The 19,994-nt window shown below is 40.7% G+C and overlaps 1 protein-coding gene across 4 annotated transcripts; it reads right to left on the minus strand.

The window, feature by feature from the left end:
- Window positions 1-621: 621 nt before the first annotated feature.
- On the minus strand, window positions 622-18,619 carry wls (Wnt ligand secretion mediator). 4 transcript variants are annotated; one of them, XM_046407816.1, is made up of 13 exons: window positions 18,216-18,619; window positions 14,889-15,161; window positions 10,871-10,995; window positions 10,032-10,193; window positions 9,757-9,893; window positions 7,394-7,562; window positions 6,466-6,585; window positions 4,449-4,546; window positions 4,160-4,223; window positions 3,106-3,249; window positions 2,869-2,952; window positions 2,582-2,735; window positions 622-1,574 (listed from the first exon to the last, which is right to left on the minus strand). In XM_046407816.1, the coding sequence occupies exons 1-13, from the start codon at window positions 18,319-18,321 to the stop codon at window positions 1,465-1,467; spliced, it is 1,746 nt and encodes a 581-aa protein (XP_046263772.1). In that variant the 5' UTR covers window positions 18,322-18,619; the 3' UTR covers window positions 622-1,464. The 4 variants fall into 4 exon arrangements, with proteins under 4 accessions (XP_046263772.1, XP_046263771.1, XP_046263774.1 ...); XM_046407815.1 differs by having other exon boundaries at window positions 2,567-2,735; window positions 18,216-18,617; XM_046407818.1 differs by lacking the exon at window positions 6,466-6,585 and having other exon boundaries at window positions 18,216-18,614.
- Between the last annotated feature and the right edge of the window lie 1,375 nt (window positions 18,620-19,994).

Consider the following 19,994-nt stretch of genomic DNA (forward strand, 5'->3'; position numbering starts at 1 on the left):
CAGAACTCGCTAAAAGCTATCCGAGATTTTATTTTTATCCTCACAGCAGCAATACAACGTGTATAATATATAACTCAGTATACAGGTAAGTGGAGTTGTCAGATATATGCAGTGGATCTCCCTCTGAAATCTAGTGAAGTACAGGCAAAAGCCTACCAAAAACCAAGTGATCTTAAGGGTCCGTGATGACAGTATAAAGATGCAAATCTCCCACATATCCCCTTTTTAAGAATGTACTAAACAGCAAGTAAAAATCAACTTCCTGTCTCCCACTAGCTCACTCTGGCTCACTTGACTGATGAGAAAAGCGAAAGCAGGTTTGTCGTTCTGCTATGTGCCTTGCAGAGGCGCACTCTGCCCACATGAATGTTTGAACGCAGCATATCAGCTTTATTTTGAAAAGCTTTGCAGCATTGTACAGTATAGTATGAAGATGTGCAAGTTAGGGCCACTATAAACTTAGACCAAGTACAAGACAAACTGAAGTCCTTCAAGAGATATTAAATTCCTTTCCAGTGATTAATTTTTCGTTAAATTACCGGTCAATAAGACAATAAAGAAGGACTTGTATATAAACACATAACTCGATAATTCAGAGAAAGCACTGACAATACACAAGGGTATTAAGTAAAATTTTTATTTAAATTAGGATAAAAAGAACAAACAAACTAAGAAACAATGTATAATAGGCTACAATCAAATTCAAAAACATCGATAAAGCATGATGCATGTATTTTGTGAAGTTGAAAATGAGCACTTTATAAAAAATAGATATCTACATTGTAACATAATGAACATACAGTATGCATTTCCCAAAGTGGCTTTGTGGTCTGTACATTTCTCCCAGTGACATAACAGAATATCTCAATCACTTGAGGACTAAGATTGACAGCAGTACACAACATGATCTACTTTCTGTGGAAGGTTATGTATTTGTGACAGGATCTAAGGCCTTGACTAAGTATATAACAGGCAATTATACAGAAGGTAAAACACAGCGGCTGAAATGTATCCACAAAATCTTGTTGCCCTTCTTTGTCAAAACCCCCAGTCTTAAACAATTCTAACAACGGGAGTGTGATGAAAAAAATGTTTTCTTTACTCTCAAATCTCTTTTTTGGTGTCGAAAGCGTTGTGCAACATTTATGAACACAACATGGTTTACACAAAGTATGAAATGTATGAAGAGAAAACCTCTATGAAATGAAAAGGACTGATAGGAGTATTGATAATATTGAGCCTTTAGACCTACATTTGGGAACAGGGTTGCACATAAGTCACACAGCTGAGGGTTTGGTGCTGGAAGAGGACAGTAACTGTGGGACTGTGGTAGGTACAAGCAAGGTGGGTTGCTGATGGCGTTTTATGGCCAGGGGGCTTAAAGAGAAAAGCCTGTTTGATTACATATTAGAGGGAGGGGATCATTGATGCGGTAGGTAGTAGGGCGGAGTCTCAGTGTGAAATCTACTCTTGGGCCTCTTTTCCAGCCATCCTGTAGATCTCAGAGGGACCATCAACATGGGTGATGGTAGTAGTCAGCTGGATGTCCTCTCCACTGTTTCCTCCAGCATCTCCTGTTAATGTAAATGCAACACATCAGCATCTATCAATTCATCAATATATAATTATTATTATGGTTATTATTTATTTTTTCTTTTTTATTACTGCAGGCAATGATCCACTGCATATCAAATTGGTTTAGCTGAATTTCATTAAAATGGATACCTTCAGCCTGTTCAAAACAGAAGTGAAACTGTGATAAAGTAAATCAACACAGACAGTGAAACTTGGAGAGAGGCGCCCCTCCCATGAGACTGGTTGACGCACTTCAGGGAAAGCTTTTTCTCTCCCTGTGTCACTGACGTAAGGAGATGGATGGGTGGTTTTCATTACTTCCCTGCTCTCAAACACCACCGCCCCTCCCCTCCCCCATCCTCTCTTCACTGTTCCATTCCTTTCTGTCTGGAAGGAAGCCTGGTGTCCATTAGAATCACCCTCTCAGGCCAAAAGACCCTTCTTTCCCCTGGGAATCTGGGTCCTTCTGAATCACCCGTCTCGAAAAACAAACTTTGCATGAATAGGCAGCTTTGCAGACATTGACTGCCCATCAGAATGATGTGAGAGCTTCTGAGACGCCGATGAAATTTAACCAACAACTTTGACAGAATGAGAAAGTTTGTTTGTATCACACTTAAAGATAAGTAACACAGCCTAACTGCAATAATGATTAAATCATTTATATAACCATAGCACAATGGAGCCTGCTGCATTTTCCAAAAAATTTAAGTAAACAAGAAACAACATGATTAAACTGGACTGAATTTAAAAGACCAATCTAACCAAGTAATATATTAAAACATGAAGACAATTTCATGCAAATGTGAATTAAGTGTAAAAGAAAAAAAAATATTAGATTGTCTAGTTTATGCATTTCTTTGTCTAACTTATCTCAGGCTCAACATTTTAGGTTTCATCCTAACCTGCTACTAAACCAACAGAGGGCGTTTATAACCAATACTCCCATCTATCGTATTTCTTTGGAAAACCAGTAGAAATATGTCGTTACCAGTTATGCACTGACCACTTGACTGCTCGTCTCCGTAGCGTTTGTGAGACGGTGCGTAGAGGAACATGATGGCAAAGACGTACAGGTTCCACATGCCATAGATGCCAGTGAAGAATGCACTGTTCACCTGCACTGTGTGCTCTCCCCAGTGCCAGTGGCCTTCATTCACCTGAACACAGACAAAGGACAAACGCATACTTTTACTCTCACTGTGGAATAACTGACAATGTCACAAATCATCCCCTAGACAGTCCTATCTGCAGAGATCAACCCCACTGTCTTCATAACATTAAGGCACTCACCTGACTGATTATGAAGAAGATGACAGTCATGGCAGCGCAGGTCAACGTGACCAGCATGAGGAACTTGAACCTGAAAATCAGACCCTAAAGAGTGATAAAGAAAATAAGTCAGCAAGTCAGAAAATTCAGTGTGGCAGAGAAGTCCTCCTGTACTAACACGGGCGGCCAAAACATTTAGTTCTTCATTAGTGAAAATGAACAATTAGAAACACAGGTCTACCAGATGAAAACACCCACCTCGTAGTGCAGGCGTCTGGCCTTGGACATGGCCGGCAGAGACATCCTCTTACCGCTGATGTTGCGGAATACTTGAAAAACCATGAAGCAGAGGAAGAGAAAGTAGAGACAGGCACAAATCCCTGCGACAATTATGAATGCCATCTGAGGTGACAGCAGTCAAGGAAATAACCAAACAAGTGCACCTTAAAAAGAGTCTGCCAGCAGAGTGGTTACATTCATACTGCAAAATAAAAATGGGCTAATAAGCGAAGAGAAAATAGAAAGGGTTTTAGAAATTTTAATTAACAAATGGACAAAGCGTTGTATCCACAGTTTAATCAGTAACCACACATCTGAAGGTCAGAAAAATAAATCTTTGCAAGGATATGTGTCTCATTAATAAAACCTTAAATGACTTTACAGCAGTAGAAAGCACAGAAGAAACATGTCAGCAGTAGGCCTTATAAAGATTTGATAACCCCAACTGTACCAAATGCCTTCAGACCATTAAGAGTCAGGAACACTGAGTAGGCTTTTCCTTTCGATGGGTCTCAGACAACAAAAAAAGAGAAGGCTGAAAGAAGCAGGGTGGTTTGGCAGTTATATTTCAAGAGGTGTGCTGATAAATTTTGCATTGCTCAGCTTGGCAAGCAAGGCGAACAAACTGGTACACACATAAACACATCATCCCAAAGGCACGGGGCAACACTTTCACATATGGCATTGCTTCATTATTTCTCATCCAATTAGCCTGGAGAAGAGTTTTCAGCTCATGTTAAAGCCGACCAGAGAAACGTCTCATGCATACCAGAAATCATGATCATCATGAACTTGAGCCTGGCGAGAAGACAAAAAGCAGTTACTTTGCAGTCGCCACCACATTGCTCAAGACATTAATTTGTTCCAACAAAGCAGAGGAACAACCATAAACATGTTCATTGGCTGCTAAACTGACAAACATGACTGGACCAGTCACACTCTCTGGAGGTTTTTAATAGCAGGCAAGCTGCTTGCTCTTTTTCTGACCCAATTGATTTGATTGATTGATTGATTGATTGATTAAAAAGGATACAGCAAGTTCCGTTCCTATATCAGATGCCCAGATGCTGTAGAAGGGGTTTGTCAGCTGGACCCCTCTGGTGAAAATAAAAACAACACATTTATATCATCTTTTGAGTGTGTCACAGTATTTCATTCACACAAAAAACACATGGTAAACACAGCATGTGTAGACTAATTCTACAAATTTCAAATTTCACAAGACTCATTATTATAATAGGCTGAGAGCTGATGCATAACTCTCGGTAAAGAATAAGTTTCTCGTTCTAATCTAAGCAGTGAGGGAAAAAATGTGGGCTCACCTCTCACACATGTCAAAGATGAAGAGGCAGAAAGAGCCAAACACGATGGGTCCGACCTGCTTCCAGTAGACTGAGAAACGGTTCCTCTCAGTCTGATCCTGAGAGGAAGGGACACAATGGACTTAAACATAAGCCCACTAACATCAAAATCCTTCTGTAATAAAAGTCACACTGTATGTAATGTTAACATCACACAAGTTGTGAAAAATCTTAGCAACTCATCTGATACACAAAGGTCTCTACATTAATAAATATCAAGAATTGGTTCAGATTTCTGTTCACCTCAGAATATGGATTTGTAATTCAATGCAATTAAGATCCACTTGACAGTGAATGCAACCTGGCATGATCAGATTGAGGCAAATAAAAATTGGGTGTAAACAGGATGGGGGTGATCACAGCCATAAGTTGCCATAAAGTTAGCCCTGTCACAACCATTAACAGATACAGATCCCTTGAAAGTATTCAGCCCCCTGGACTTTATTCATGTTTTAGTGGTTTCAACCTTCACATCGTAGCAGATGTACAGCATACATATGTAGATTCAACTCCTAGATAGTCAATTTCCTGCCAAACACTACATTCAGACAAAAGGCAGATCACAAACAAACCTGGGTTAAAGCTAGTGAAATGTGCAAATATCCCTGGGATTAACATAAATTGTTTCAAATGAAATGTTTAATTAAATGCTTCTATTAAAGCATTCTCAAAAGCAGCACAAGCAGAACCACAGTGAGGTAGGTCACTGTGGTAACTGAGATAGGAGACAGCAACGGCTGTCCACATGCTTCACCTAATCCACTTTTACAACAGACTAACACAGTTTTACCAAAACAACGACTGTGGCATTTAACAGGGTCCTTTATTTTCCTATTTATTAAACTTGAAAAAGCTAAGAGAGCTTACTGAACATGGTGAACCTGCAGCTCAAATGTATCTCCCAGCTGGAGTTACAAGCCAGTCAGTGTAGTCAGGAAGTGCAAGCTCATGTGTAGAGCTCTGGTGTGATATATCAAGCAGGTAACCAGTACAAAAAAATGCACATACCTGAGGAATCCTTGAAAATCCCATATCTCTACATTGTACGAGAGAAAGTGGCAAGAGAATTTAATTTTGAGATATTAATGGGTTGCTTCATATTGGCTGTGTATAAAGGACTGATGAATGTACAGTACGTCATGCACAATTACATGTAATAGTGATTCAAACACTACACCACACTACATATGCAAAGACCGAGTGATTAAAAGTCAGGTGCAGCAAACAAGAGTGTAGAATGAGGCACACACAGGAGTTAATCTAAAGGTGTGTGCCGGGTGGGACCTTCAGCACAGCTAATATAAACCAATTTGTCAACTCTTTTACATTGCTGCAACTCCACGCATATCCATTCTTCATATGCCTGCTCATCAAAAAAAATCCTTTTTCAGATTGTTTTAAATTTTATTATCTGAAAAGAAATGTGCACACTCACAATGGATAGCCTCTTTAAATAACAGCCTGCAGGTAGACTGTGTAATATCCTTAGGCTCACCTTTGGCATCCGGATAGAACTCATAACATCCTCAAATACAAGGCGTTACTTTTTGTCGTCCATGCTGGCATTTCACTGGCATATCAGAACTGCACACATCTCCTCCCACTCACTGGCAATTTCATATGACCACCTCTCAGCAACCACAACTGGATGCTATGAAAATATCAATGATCACCCAATTCTACAGGTTTAGGAACAGATCATGCAAAGAACACGTCACCAAAAGAGCCATCAATAATTACTAAGAAGGGAACCAAATCATTTTTTGCATTTTTGAGCTCAGCATCCCAACACACAAGAGAAAAACTGCCTGCTGTGCAGAACTCGCCGCTGTCCAGACAACTGAGGAGCAGTAAAGACATGCTATCTTAAGAGGTCATCAAGTTAATAGTCTCTACAATTAGTGAGAAGAAAAAAGGCTTGACCATGTCCATGACTGCCCCAATCCAGGCTAAATAAGGGACATCGCATGAGAATGACCTGCAAGTCAACTGTGGGATGAAAGTCAGTTTGAGGGATGACTTTCTTGGCTGATACAGAGCTCTCACACATCTTCACTTCTCCTTCACCCAGCGCCCATGCTGCAAAGAATTGTGTTTCCTGGACAAAAATGACAGTGAGAGAAGATGGACAAAACCGTTTGCCAAAAAAACATCTTGCTTAACTTCTGATATATGGGCTTTAACATTAACTCATAATGGCAACATTTAATTTTTATAATTATTATATAAACCAACCAAGGATCAAAGCTGTTCGACAGACAATGACAGCGCGCAGAAACAGTTGCAAAAGCCAAAGACGAATAGGGACATTGCTAAGCAAATTTAGACTGAGGTGACTGAAAACAGTACCTACCAAAATATATGCACCTAAAAAAATAAGCATCCAGGAATAACTGAACTCCTCACAGCTGAGTTCCCACACGTACAGACACATTCTGTCATAGCTTTGAGTTCTCAAGTTTTCCATTAATGCTCTCTCTGTTCATCGTGAAGAACAGTCTCTTTTTACATCCACTCAGTCAAAATCGGTTTCACAAAGCACAAAACATTAAAATGTCCAAAGAGGGGTTAAATACTTTTTAAAGGCACTGGATACCTGGCTTGTAGATTGCGTACTGAGATGCGTATTTGCAGATATATACAACCCAATCTTCCCAATCAACCCAAGTGTTTAATTTTATGTTTATTTAGTTTTTGTGGAAAAGACACACTGCTGCTGGAGCATTCCTCTAAGCAAGCAAGATCATTTTTATTCCAGTAAAATTAAGTAGTATCAGAATGGCTGTGACAGGACTTACACAGCTTTAGCGCTAAATGGCTGTAAGCAACATCCTAGTTAGCGCACAAGCCTGCAGGTTAGTCAGAAAGACATCCAACAGTGAGTTAAATGGTGCCGTGAACAGTACCATGAGGTGCTCCCCGCAGAAGATGATCCAGAAAGAGAGCAGCATGGAGTAGAAGATGCCCTGCCTGATATCTCCAAAAAGAAGCATCCAAGTCCAGTTGAAGCCAATGGAGAACCACTCCACTGGAATGTTGATGAACGTCATGGAGATACCCAGAGCAAGAATTACCCTGAGGGAGAAAAACACAGTCTTAATACAATCACTTTTCACCATTACCAACATGTGAGAGTAGCTGGTAGATTATAATAAATCAATCAAAGTAAACAGACAAATACGATAAGACAAATGTATTGTCGAACAATGTTAGCAGATTAAATTTGTGGTCGCTTAAACTGGAAGGCTTTACACCTGAATCTGAACTGTATCTTATACACAGACACAAACAGTGCATTAGAGCAAGGCCATATCCACGTTTGCTGAGGCAGACTCATTAGATCTTGGGATGTTATTGATCAGATTATCCATTCAACTACAAGCACAGTGTGTCCCCACTGACCTATCCAAGTCCACATAATTCAATGCCTTTCCAAGTAAATTTCAGTATTACAGCCAACTTCCCTCAACCCTGACATGCAGACATTTAGAGAGAAGTAAGAGCAAAAGTATTAAGAACAATCAGCCCTCAGAAAGACAGAACAGAGCTCGTCTTCCAAACGTCTGCAGCAGGTCCCTGCATGCTGCCAGCAGATGAAAGAATGATCGTAAATAGACAGTCAAGGGGGCAAAACAGAGCTACAGTGTGTGTTGTGAGAGACAGAGAGCAGAAGGTACAGGTGATAGGAAAACATGTGGGTACAAACATTTTTCCTTTAAAACATTGTGGCTAATACAAGTAATGTAAGACAGCTTCTAAGCAAGTCCATTGCAGACAGCTCGTCACCGATGTTTTACAGAGCGAACAGACTGAAACCACATTTGACTGGTATGCAGGGAATGTGTCCTGAACACCACCAACACAGGGAGCTGAAGTCAGTACAAATCTGTGTGAATGTGTGTTTGTGTGGAGAAAGACAAAGGGTTTGGTTTGAAAATCTGTAAAGTTAATGTGGTAGATGTCCTAAATAAACCCTTTATATATTGCAGATGTGCCAGCAGAAAAACCATAGGTGTAACTAAAAACATTAATTACATCTGCATACCATTTGTGTTAGCCATTTCCTGGATTCTGCTGCTGCGCATGCTAACATGCTGACTTTTAACTGGACAGAGCCATTGTAAATGTTGTTAATCCCACCTGTGTTTTTCCTGCTATGACAAGCCTCTGCACCAAACATTTTTCAATTTACAATTGAAGGAAAGTGTTTAAGCCTCTGTTATGTGAGGGTTTCCCCATTTTATGAATTATATCATCCTAAGCCATTATCCACATTGAGAGTTCCCACTCACTCATCTGTCCTCTATGTTTAGAGGAAGTCTGGAGGTTTACCACTCTGACACCTCTGTGGACTAGCATGACAGGAGACTCTGGTAAAGCTTTTACAGCATGAAAAAATCATCCGCTGTCCACAAATAGGGTACGAGTCGCGCTTCCTCAAACCCTGCTGGTCATCTGGGAATAAGAGCCGTGAGCCGGAAAATACAGAGGGAAGGAGAGAGACATTGACTGTGAGTCTGTGTGTGTGCGCGCGTGTGTTGCCTAAGTGAGCATGTCCTGAAATGTGTGTGTATGTAGCATGTGTCGGTTGAGTTCTAGCTTGCAGATTTTGTAACACATTTCACACTTCGCACTTCATGTGGCGCAGACCGTCGCCTCTTACTGATCTGTCTTCCCAGCACGGTTGGGGGTTAGACAAACACTGAGCTCTGAGCACAGCTTCAAATTTCCACAGCATGGCGGTGAAACTATCTGCTTCAGGCAGATACCTGCATTTGCTGCTCTAACATGGGGTTTAGTTAAGGAATAAACACAGGTTTTAAACCTTTTCCCAGTTTATGTATCTACTTTCAGAAAAAAAAAATCAGGCAAGAAAGAGGTCTTTACTTATTTATCACCATTTTCATAGATTTGCTTAATTGCCCCACCATGTACAGAGACGGCTCACTTTAACATGTAATTACAATGCTGCGTGTGACATGCTAATGGTACAAAGTAATGGTCCTCCTCAGATGCATGATGAACAGTGACTTCTGATCTCGGTGATCTTCACTGCATACACTTAGCAACATGCCCTACTTGTTCATTTCATCCATAGTTAATACACGCCTTCCCCGAGAAGACGCACCAAAGCAGAGCCTCCAAGAATTTTAATGAAACCATTTCTGTAGGTCCTGGCTGTGTGCCAAGAGGTATAATTCTTACATAATATAAGGTGCTAACAATACAATTGTGAACACAGGACACTTTAATACAGATGATGCCTTACTTCTCCAATAGCACAGGAGGTCTGCTCATGAGGGAGATCCGTCTCCAGTACCAGATCATGATGATGAGGATGCTGGGCGTGAGGAATGTCTTCATAGCAAACCACACTTTGGTGAAGCCTCCGTTCTGATGGATGCTCTTGGAAGAGGAAAAGAAAACACATCATCAGTTTCAACAGTTTGTGCTGTGTATGTTATTTTGTTGCTAAACCATAGCTATATCAATATTGTACCAAAAAGCTTCAAATACACAGGTCCCAGTCAAATGCCAACTTACAACAAGACGAATGTCTTTAATTTCTCCAATCCCTACATTGATCTTTTTACGCTCGTTGACAGGCAGGCGGATGTTGAGAAGATAATACTTATGAGCCACACTGCCAACCTCCATGAAGGGCAGCTGGTCGCACTCATAGTAACGTCCCTCATTCTCAAAGGTCTAGAAAATACAAAGCGGTGACAAAGCATTTTGGTTTATGACAAGTTCAAGGCAATGCATACTCCAAACGCCTAAATGGCATCAAAGTCACAGCCCCCGCAATTAAAAAAATCTCAGTCAGTGAATCTCTGAGCTCAGATGTAGGCCACTATCAGCTGGAAGAAACACTTTACAGCTGTAATAAAAATTAGGGCTGAAAAATTAATTCAAAGTTAAATTAAGAAATGTGGCACATCATCATCTTCATATTTTTTTCAGTGATAATGAAACAGAACAATTACCATTCACCTTAAAATTGAGACTCATATCACACAGAAATTTGTGGAAATAATTTCAATATTATATTTTTTGCAAATCATTGTGTCCAACTTTAACATAGGCAGTGAAGCAGCCAACACTAGCGGCAGAAGCAAAGTATCATTTCAGTTTCACAAAAGTGGCGAAGCAAAAACTCCTAATTGCAAAAAATTAAAACAAAAAGAGCTTTTGAGTTAAAAACTGTGATGACCAAATATGCCAGTTACTTAGATTAAATTTTGAAACCATATGTAACAGTTTATTTTTATGATATACAGGACATTCATAAGAAGTACTGGATTATATTATTGTTGCAGGATTCTGGAAAATGTTGTTTTTGGTATTTAAAGGATGCTTGATTGTGAGTGTCATTTCCACACCTTGGAAGTAGAGAAGCTGCAGTTAAGCTTCCTCTGTTCAAAAGAGTGAGCCATCTCTGTCCACTCGCTAACTGTGTCGTCTCTGTAGGCCAGGCTCACATCAATGGTGACCATCACTCCGTCCTCTGGAAAGAATCACCACACCACAGACAGCAGCAATTCACTTTCTGACCAGCACAAACATTCAGCAAATATTGTTAAAGCTTTTGATTAGGGGGCGTTTATTGACATAGTTGCATATGCTAAGTTTCATTTGTAAAGGGTAATGATTTAGGCTTGAACTTGCACCAAAATCATTACATTCAAAAGAATTCTAAAAGTGTTCTGAATAAGACGTTTGTCTTCGTCCTCTTTCAGTGCCTCTTACACACAGCTGGCTGTTATTATCCCAGTGCCAGGATAAAAGTAAGTCCTGATGACAGACAGCCATGGCCTTTTGACTAGTAGACCAGCAAAGGGACAGTACAGCGAGCACTGGCAGCACCCCATTACAATATGAAAACATACTGTTCATTTACAACATAACACGGTAGTGATTCACATGCTAATGTACTCCAGAACGTTACTATGTAAAGAAAATGTGGACATCAAATTTATTTAAATCACTGAGTATCACAGTTTCATGGCTGCAGCTGTAATTGTTTTCTGTCATTCTGTTCATTTAAAACATCTGAATTCTTAGCTAGACTATGTTTTGACTGGTATATACTAAAAACAAACATATTTATACAAGGCCAAATCATTGGAGTGCTCGTATGTGTGCTGTCACCTGGAATGAGCCTGACACAGCGAGATTAATAGGATTATTTCTCAGCATGTAAACATATTCGGTGATTCGGTCTGCTCCCCGTGGTGGTCCAAATCTAGGTTACTTCCTACTTGACATAAACTTCAACAAGACCTTGAGCTGGCTTCCAACAGCCCAGCCCAGTGAATCCAACAAAAACATCCAAAGCCAAGCTATTAAAACTGCATCTTTAGATCACATTACAAAGCCAAGTGTTCTCTCCTCCAGCCCTCCAGAGTGCCTCTTGTGTCGTTATGAAACAAGCTGGAATGAAGAGAAAGAAACCCAGTGGCCTGTGCTGTGAGAAAGAAAAAAAAAGTAGAGTAGGGAGGGAGGGATCCAGATGAGAACTGGCAGCCGACTGTCTCTGTAATGCCCTCCACTCTGCCATTGGACGAGCCAGCCACCCTCGAATGTCAGCTCACTTCATGCAAACATTCCACTATAGTCCAGCAGCCATCGCCACGGAAACTAAGCCTCCTCAACAGCTGTGTTATTGCTGGACCCTGGCCAAGGGGTGCCTGGTGCCGGGGTGGAGTGGGGCAGGTGGGTGGAGTGGTTAATAAGGACGAGGCTCTTCTCTGTGACGCACATTGTTACACAGATAAGGTAGTCAAGGAAGAGATGGCCTTGTTCATTTATCATACAGCTGCAGAACAGAATCCGCCTACCTTTGTGTTCTGGCCAGGACTTAGACAGGCAGGCGAACGCCATTTTGCTAATTGTGGAAGACCCAAAAGCGATGCTTTTGGGTTTGGAATTTAATAGCATTTTAGAATATCTGAATCCAGCCTCTACTTAGTTCAAGGAATGTGAATCCTATCTAGTCTATTTAGATTTGGCTATCAACAAATTTAATGAGTATAAGGTATAATGTATATTTCTTAAGAACTGAACTGAAAAGAGAATACAGTTTTGCTATTTGACAAAATGACTACCTTAAGGTTTTATACAATACTTGGTTTTGCTAAAAAGGAGAGAGGACTCAAAGCTAAACAAATCTGTGCATTTCACCAAAATAAAACTCTTTAAGACGTCAAAATAACTGCAATAATCCAGTCATTTCTATCTTTTAGCTTGCTCCATACGGATAGCTTCGAAGTGTTCAACAGACCAATGTAATCCGAACATTTTTGCATTAAATGAATGAGAACGGTCTGATTTAATGAAATCCCAGAAGAATCTGGCACTCTTCTCGCAGTATCAGTGTTGCAGGAAAGGATAGAGGAAGTAGTTTATAAGCAATTTGCCTTAATATACAAGACCCCAAATGCTTGGGTATCCTTGAAACAAGCTATTTTCCACATTTCAGTGGGTTCTCCTTTCTAGCACACCATGTCTCTGGATAATGCAGAAAAAGCAAGACGAATGGGGTGAACATAGTCAAAAAAATCATTTGTTTAAAAAGCAGGAATTCCACTTCTGCAGCACTGGCTGGTTTCTACTGCATGCAGCAACTACAGTATTCATCTCCCTCTACATCCATGTGCTCTCACAGCACCTCATGTAGCTCGGGAAGATCAAAATAAGTGTGTAGCATCTGGCAGAGAGACATGTCTGTAGTCTAAGCTGATTCACTGACTCGTCTGTCTAGCAGCCAGGCAGTAAACAACCCACAGCCCCCTAACACATTTCCACTGAGGCCAAGGAAATGAGCAAGCAAATGATGCTGATGACGAGGCCACCAATGTAACAACTGTAACTTGTTTAGACAAGCCTTACCAGAAAGGCTGGCTTATATAAAATTACACCACAAACTGGCAAACTTTTTGTTCTCTTTGTTATGACAATCACCTTGATTATCTTTCTGTGAATTACAAACTGGCCTAAGGTGGATGTCTATCAAGGTTTACAGGCATTTGTCAGGGTAGACACGACACAATTTGTGATAAAGCTCAAGATGAGAAAGCTATGCATTCTAAGCCATGAAGCAAAAGCATCAAAATCCAAGGCTTTCCTGGTGATCAAGTTACTTTTTGCACTTTCTCATCACCTCTCTAATCCCTTCTTTCATGATCCAAAGACCCCCACCAGGACACCAAACCGCATCTTCTTCGAGGCACCAGTTATCTCCCCCTCCCCCTCTCAGCCACAAAACTACAAATAGGGAAGTTACGGGTGGAGTTTGCCTCGAAACGACCAAAACTAGATTCCTTCCTTTTTTTCCTTGAAACTTTAGTATCACTTAAGTTTACGACTAAAATAATAACAACAAAATAAGTAATGACAACAGATATAATGGTACCCTGAAGAAAGTCTTGCACACTTCATACATGGAGGAGTAGGGTGTGCAACATTCTCATCCCTTCCATTATGATTCATGCCATTCTGATGTTTTATCCTACGTTGTCACAAACTCTGATCTACAGTTATTGCATGTTTATACTGGAACGTAAATATTATGAAATGAGACTGTACCAATCACTGCATAAATGACTGAGCATGTTATTTATGCCATAAAAAGTGTAGGAAAAACAAAACAAATGTAGAAAGCCGGTGAAATTAGTACGTAAACCTTTTTGCTGCGGATCTCTTCATTGTTCAGAGGCAAATAACAAACAGGTCCAGATTACTTCTCTCCTCTCTCTTTTATATTTGTCTCAAGCACGTCTGACAAGTCCTTCTACAAAACCCCCGAGAGCCCACAGAGGACAAACAGCAGAACATCCATCATTGTTTGCTGCCTTTCAGTGTAACAGAAATCCAATCTACTGAAAAGACACATTTCTCTGGTTTCCTCAAGTATTCACCATGATAGACTGAAATAAGAACACAAGACAACATCCCACCACCACTTCTTGCAGGGAATGAGCTATAAGAAACCAGAATTACTGGGAAAGGTGGAATGACTGTGCACTTGAATATATGAGTGATAAGAAGTGACAAAGGAGGTGAATATTTCAGAGGCTAACTTGGTCACATTGAGCCTCTGCAAATATTTGCCTTCAGATTGTGAGGAAATAACAGACAAAATATTGACACAACTGGAGAAAAACTTCAGATATTTAAAAAAAGGGTAGCATAAGAGCTTGCAAGACACCGTCAAGTACGGTAATCAAATCTGAAATACAATTAGCCAAGTGTTCATTATTTGTTTGTTATAACCTTAATTGATCTCTTAACAGCAAACCATATAAAACAGCATGGCCTCTTAAAAGCATGGGACAAACAAGAACCATTTGATCCTCACGCTTTTTTTTTTAAACTCACAAAAAAAGCCTTGGTTCTCACCTATCTGGTTGTACATCTTAAACGCTATGTCAAACTGTAGGATGACCAGCATAAACTGGAACCAGGGGCTCATCTCCTTGTTAGGCAAAGGGATGTGGACAGCAAATACAATGTTGTTAGCCTCAATTTTCTTGGCCATGGCCTCATCAAAGGTCCGGATCTTGTCGCACTGGTTAGGACCCCAGGGCATGAACCATTTTGTTGCCTGTTGGTGCTTGACTGTATCCACACACTTGGTGGCCATGTAGTGGATCGCTGTTGTGGGGCTTGGAGCTGGTGAGACAAAACACAAAGTGGGAGAGATGTTAGACTAGGTGCCATATTGAAATAAAGCACAAAGTGCTTCCAGTTCCTGCGAAGTAAAATTTCCCCTCAAACTAATAAATCACACAAAAAGACTGAGTGAAAAAAAAAAACAATAAATAAAACTTGAGCTCTCTGAATAAAAAGATGCATGGACAACATTAATATCTTAGCAATCACAAGGAACAGTCAACAGGTTGGGGCCGAGCCAAGTCCAGTCCAAACATTTTGGCTATTACTTTTAATACTGTTTAGAAAATGCCTGGTAGCCACGATTTCTCTCACTCTCTTTCTCTCTGAAGTGAATGGGAGCAAAAATTCCCAAAAGCTCAGAGGCACCAATTACACTGTTTACGCATTGAGATTCATGAGCTTGACGAGACTGGCGTTGCCGTCATAGGATTGCAGTAGTGCTTGGGAAGTGATCTGTCATTATCATGCAGACGCAAAAACTTTGGTCTCCTGTCGTGAAAGCTGGGTGTTTGATGTGAACGACATCGGAGGGGTTAGAGAATGGAGGAGTAGCCTCAAAGCAAATAACTTAACTCACAGTTTTGCTTTTTTCTTAAAAAAAAAAAAGTCAAATATAAAGACGATGATGTCAGCCTGTTAGATTGACTGTGAGCTGGGATTTCCCTGTTAGTATCAGGTGTAGCAAACAACTTAGGGATTTTTTTTTTTTAAACAAAGAAAGTCATCCATATAGTAAACAAAATCCACACTGCTCTTCAAAGTGAGTCAGGCACATAAAAATTCATTTGAATATCCTGCAGACACTTAAACTGACTGGACATTAGAATTAATATTTTTAAACTTTATTGGTTTTTTTTGACAAAAACAGAACACCACACAGGTCTTCATGATCCAGAACCTTGAATCGTGTAAAGCCAGGGTATTTTTAAAGTAGGGAGAGGTTTTCTACTCATTCAAAATTCAAAGTACAGTACTTAGCACAGAAGGGAATAAATAAAAATACAGTATACTAAGGAAGTCACTTTAGACACTTCAGATTTTCAGACATGCAAATTGTCAGACTTCATATCATAACAGAAACTCTAACTGATCAAGAGTTCAGGTTCATAAGAGCAGGTTACATAATTAGAAACATATAGAACTATATTCTTCTGAGAGCAGGCCAGCTCACAAAAGAGAAAATACTGAAAACCAATCTGAGTGACTCTCAGAGCTCTTACTGCAGACTTTAATGCAGCATTTTAATCTCTGACACCTGGGAGATACCTGGAAATTATGAAAAGACCGAGGTCAAACTTAAAAAAAAAAAAAAACTTAAAACACAACATGTGACGTCCGACAGCACAGTCTAAACTTGATCATAACACATTCCCACTGTATGTCACCAATCAATCAATTTAAGATGTCACAAATCCATTCTACAGAATGTTTAAGGGGGAATATGAAAGCCCAGTGTCCCGTATTCAACTCATGAAAAAGACCAAAGAAGACTCTAAGATGTTTGCACTGTCCAAAAGGCTAGGGGGAATACTTCTTGATTTTCCATGCCTGCAGGAAAACGAAAAATCATGAACACTATACACTTCCTTTGGGTAACAGACACATAGTCATAAAGCTCAGCAAAGACTATCTGCAAGGAACCTTCAACTGTGTGTGCTAACAGTTGTGTAAAAATGAAAAACATGCCCACACACACACACACACAGCAGCAAAGAAACCACACCACCAAACTGAATCAAACCCAGTTATATGAAACCCCTTGGAGTTCAATTATCCTAGTGACCCTGTGAGTCCAGCAGCACACCGGCTCCTCCAGTCTCCATTGCAGTGTGTCCAGAATAATGGCCGTCCCCTCAGCCTGCTGACCCCATGCCGTGTTCCCGGGTCTGTCGGGAAACAAGGGGAGAAAAACCCCTTTCTACTCAATTACCCCTGCCGCCCTCGGCCACCGAGCAAACACAAAGGAATCTGGCTTCATTAAAACCATCTCAGCCACGAACGAACCAAACAAGCTAATTTAGCAGCAGCCATGTAGTGAGTGAGAGGGACTGCAGGGACACTGAGACAGACTGGTGTTTAGGGAGTGTGGATAGTTTCCAGATTCAGCCTGTAAGAAAGACAGGCATCTTTCACATGGACTCAATTTCTATCAAGAGTGTGTGTGTGTGTGCTCGCACACACTGTGCATGTGTGAGTGAGTGGGTGGGTGAGTTTGAAGAAACTTGACAGGAACTCCAATACAGTCCTCAAGGCAAAATGCAACTTTGACAGCTGTGTGCACTGGTGTGTTTCCCCCCACCACCACCACTGTCTGTCTCAATGCAAATGAAAGTAGGAGAAGAGGGGAGAGGAGGAAACATGAATGCTCTGCCTGCGAGGCCACAGGGATTTGGGGAGTAGGAGAGGATTCACACAGGGGTAAAGAAGGAGTGAAAAGAAGGTAGAGATGCTGCCTGGGGCCCCACACACTAGACAGACATTATATATGAGAGGTGGAGGGGGGGGAGGGCGAGGAGGAGGTATGAGGAAAGAAAGGGGGAAAGAACATTCGAGTTTGGATCAAAGAGGTGAAAATGCACAAAAGCCTGGATGTTATTGCAGAACATTCCTATGGTAAAAATCAGACATTAAGCCACAAACCTATCCCTGCTGTCCCGTGTTATTTTTAGCAAAAGAAATGAAGCCAACAGTTGTGGCACGAAGGCAGCGAACACCTTGATGACACAAAGCAGTGATTTAGCTGAGGTGCACTTCGGCAGCTTTGGTGTCAAAATGACTGTTTTCAAAGCACCGCATTATTTGTGCACGACTCGGACCACCCTCGGTAGGTCCAACACAACTAAAAGTTAGCGCTTACCGTCTTTTCTTTCTGGTGAAAACACTGATTAACGCTGGTATGGAGGCATGTAGCGAACAGTCCAACTTTTAACTTTGTGCTTTTAGCCTTTCAGAGACGCTGATGTTTAAACTTAAGCAGGCGCGCACACAAACACAGAGTATTAGCTAAACGCCAGATAAAAGTAGTGCAGGGCTAAAATGGGGAAAACTTACCAATTAAACCGCCGACCATGAAGGCAAACGCCTGAAACAAAAGCAGAGTAACTCCCACTATTACCAACTTTTTGGTGCTCATATTTTCAATAATAGCCCCCGCCATCGCGAAGGAAAGGTTGGAGTAAAAAAAAATATCACACCGAACGAGAAATAAACAATAGTGTGGTGGAAAAGGGACGAAAACGTTGCATCAACGACCAGAGGGAAGGAAAGCTGAACCCCCCTCTACAGCTCTGCTCCTGCCTTTCAACTTCGAAGGAGGAAAGAAAAAAAAAAAAACAGGAATCACATGACCGAAAAGCACTCGGCTTTATCCCCGAACAGCCAACACTAGACCGGGGGAAGATCTGTGGAGCGCCACCGCATTAAAATAGAGGCTGGTAATACAGGTTACCGTGTCATTGAATGCTTGTAATAGCGCCCCTGTTGTGCTGGTACAGCCGGCGGGGCTATTTAAAGGGAGGTTTTAGAGGTTCAACCACACGTTTAGTGCTCAATAACCGTCAACACATTGTACTTCAAAGCCTATTCTTGAGTCACATCAAGAATAGATACGACATTTTATGTTGTTACCATCAGCTAAATAAATAGATAGACATTCACAAATACCCCGGACGTTAGGTGTACAGGTGTTGTTTTACACAAATGGATTTCACACTGGGAAACAACACATCCAGGTTGTAATTCTGAGCTCTACCAGATGATGAATGATGGATGGACCTATTTTGGTTTTGTCTATAATTTTTTTTTTTTTTGCCTTTTTCACAAAACGCCACACGTCCCAACACACGGGCTGTTTAGTATAGGTTTGTCCGCTTTTTGTCACATCATAAGAAAATGGAGATTGTCTTGTCATGTTGTTGTAGGAGTTCAGTTCTTCTGAGCATTTCACAGACCTCTTGGCCACATTGGTTCAAAGTCTAAGGTTCCACGTTTACTCTTGACCTTGGAAACAGCTGTTGACAAAAGAATATCTTCATTTAGTAGCTGCTCTGGAGCTTACAGTCACATAGCAGGAACATCCATCAAAACACTATGTCCAGCTGTCATGGAGATGTCATCTTTGTGGTTTCCTCCTTGACAACTAATCTGTTTATCTTATCTTTATCTCTCAACCTTCCTAAAATCACTGAAGCTCATTTGGAACAAGCTGGAGTTTTGTAACCCCGGGGAAGTTTTAGCTTGCCTAAAACTGGTGACTAACTCTTTGAGTATGGAGATACAATGGCATGTTTAGATGACTTCCCTACCGTAGATGTCGCTTACTGTGTGCATGCACTTTACTGTGTGTGGTAAATCTCCTTAGGATCCTTCTAAGCTCTTGTCCTTTCGCAGGATCTTTGATGTTCAAACCTCTGAAATGAAATCGAGTAAATGATTACAATTCTCATTTATCATCTGTTGCTGAAATTGTTTTTTTCATCCACTCACAGGATGGATTGAAATAATAGGCTTTCCACTGAAAATTTTCTCATGCATATGCTGTATTTAGATTTCAAATTACACAGTGCTCAGTGTGTACAATATCACTGCAAGATGTCAGAATTCTGACTGCTGTTTCTTTTCTAAAAAGACAGTGTGTCTGTGCAGCTGTAAGCCGAGCTTTCATGTCTTCTGTCTACTTGAGAGGGGAAACTCAGTGACTGGCTGGCTGATAAACCTTCCGACACTTTCTGTAGTTTTGAATCAAATTATAAATGCTGGTGGAGCAGAATGGGTATTAGTGCATATTTAGGATTAGTCTGATTTCTTTAGCCTTGGAAATGTTCAAATACA

Source organism: Scatophagus argus, chromosome 13 (assembly GCF_020382885.2).
Source record: "Scatophagus argus isolate fScaArg1 chromosome 13, fScaArg1.pri, whole genome shotgun sequence".
Taxonomy (NCBI): domain Eukaryota; kingdom Metazoa; phylum Chordata; class Actinopteri; family Scatophagidae; genus Scatophagus; species Scatophagus argus.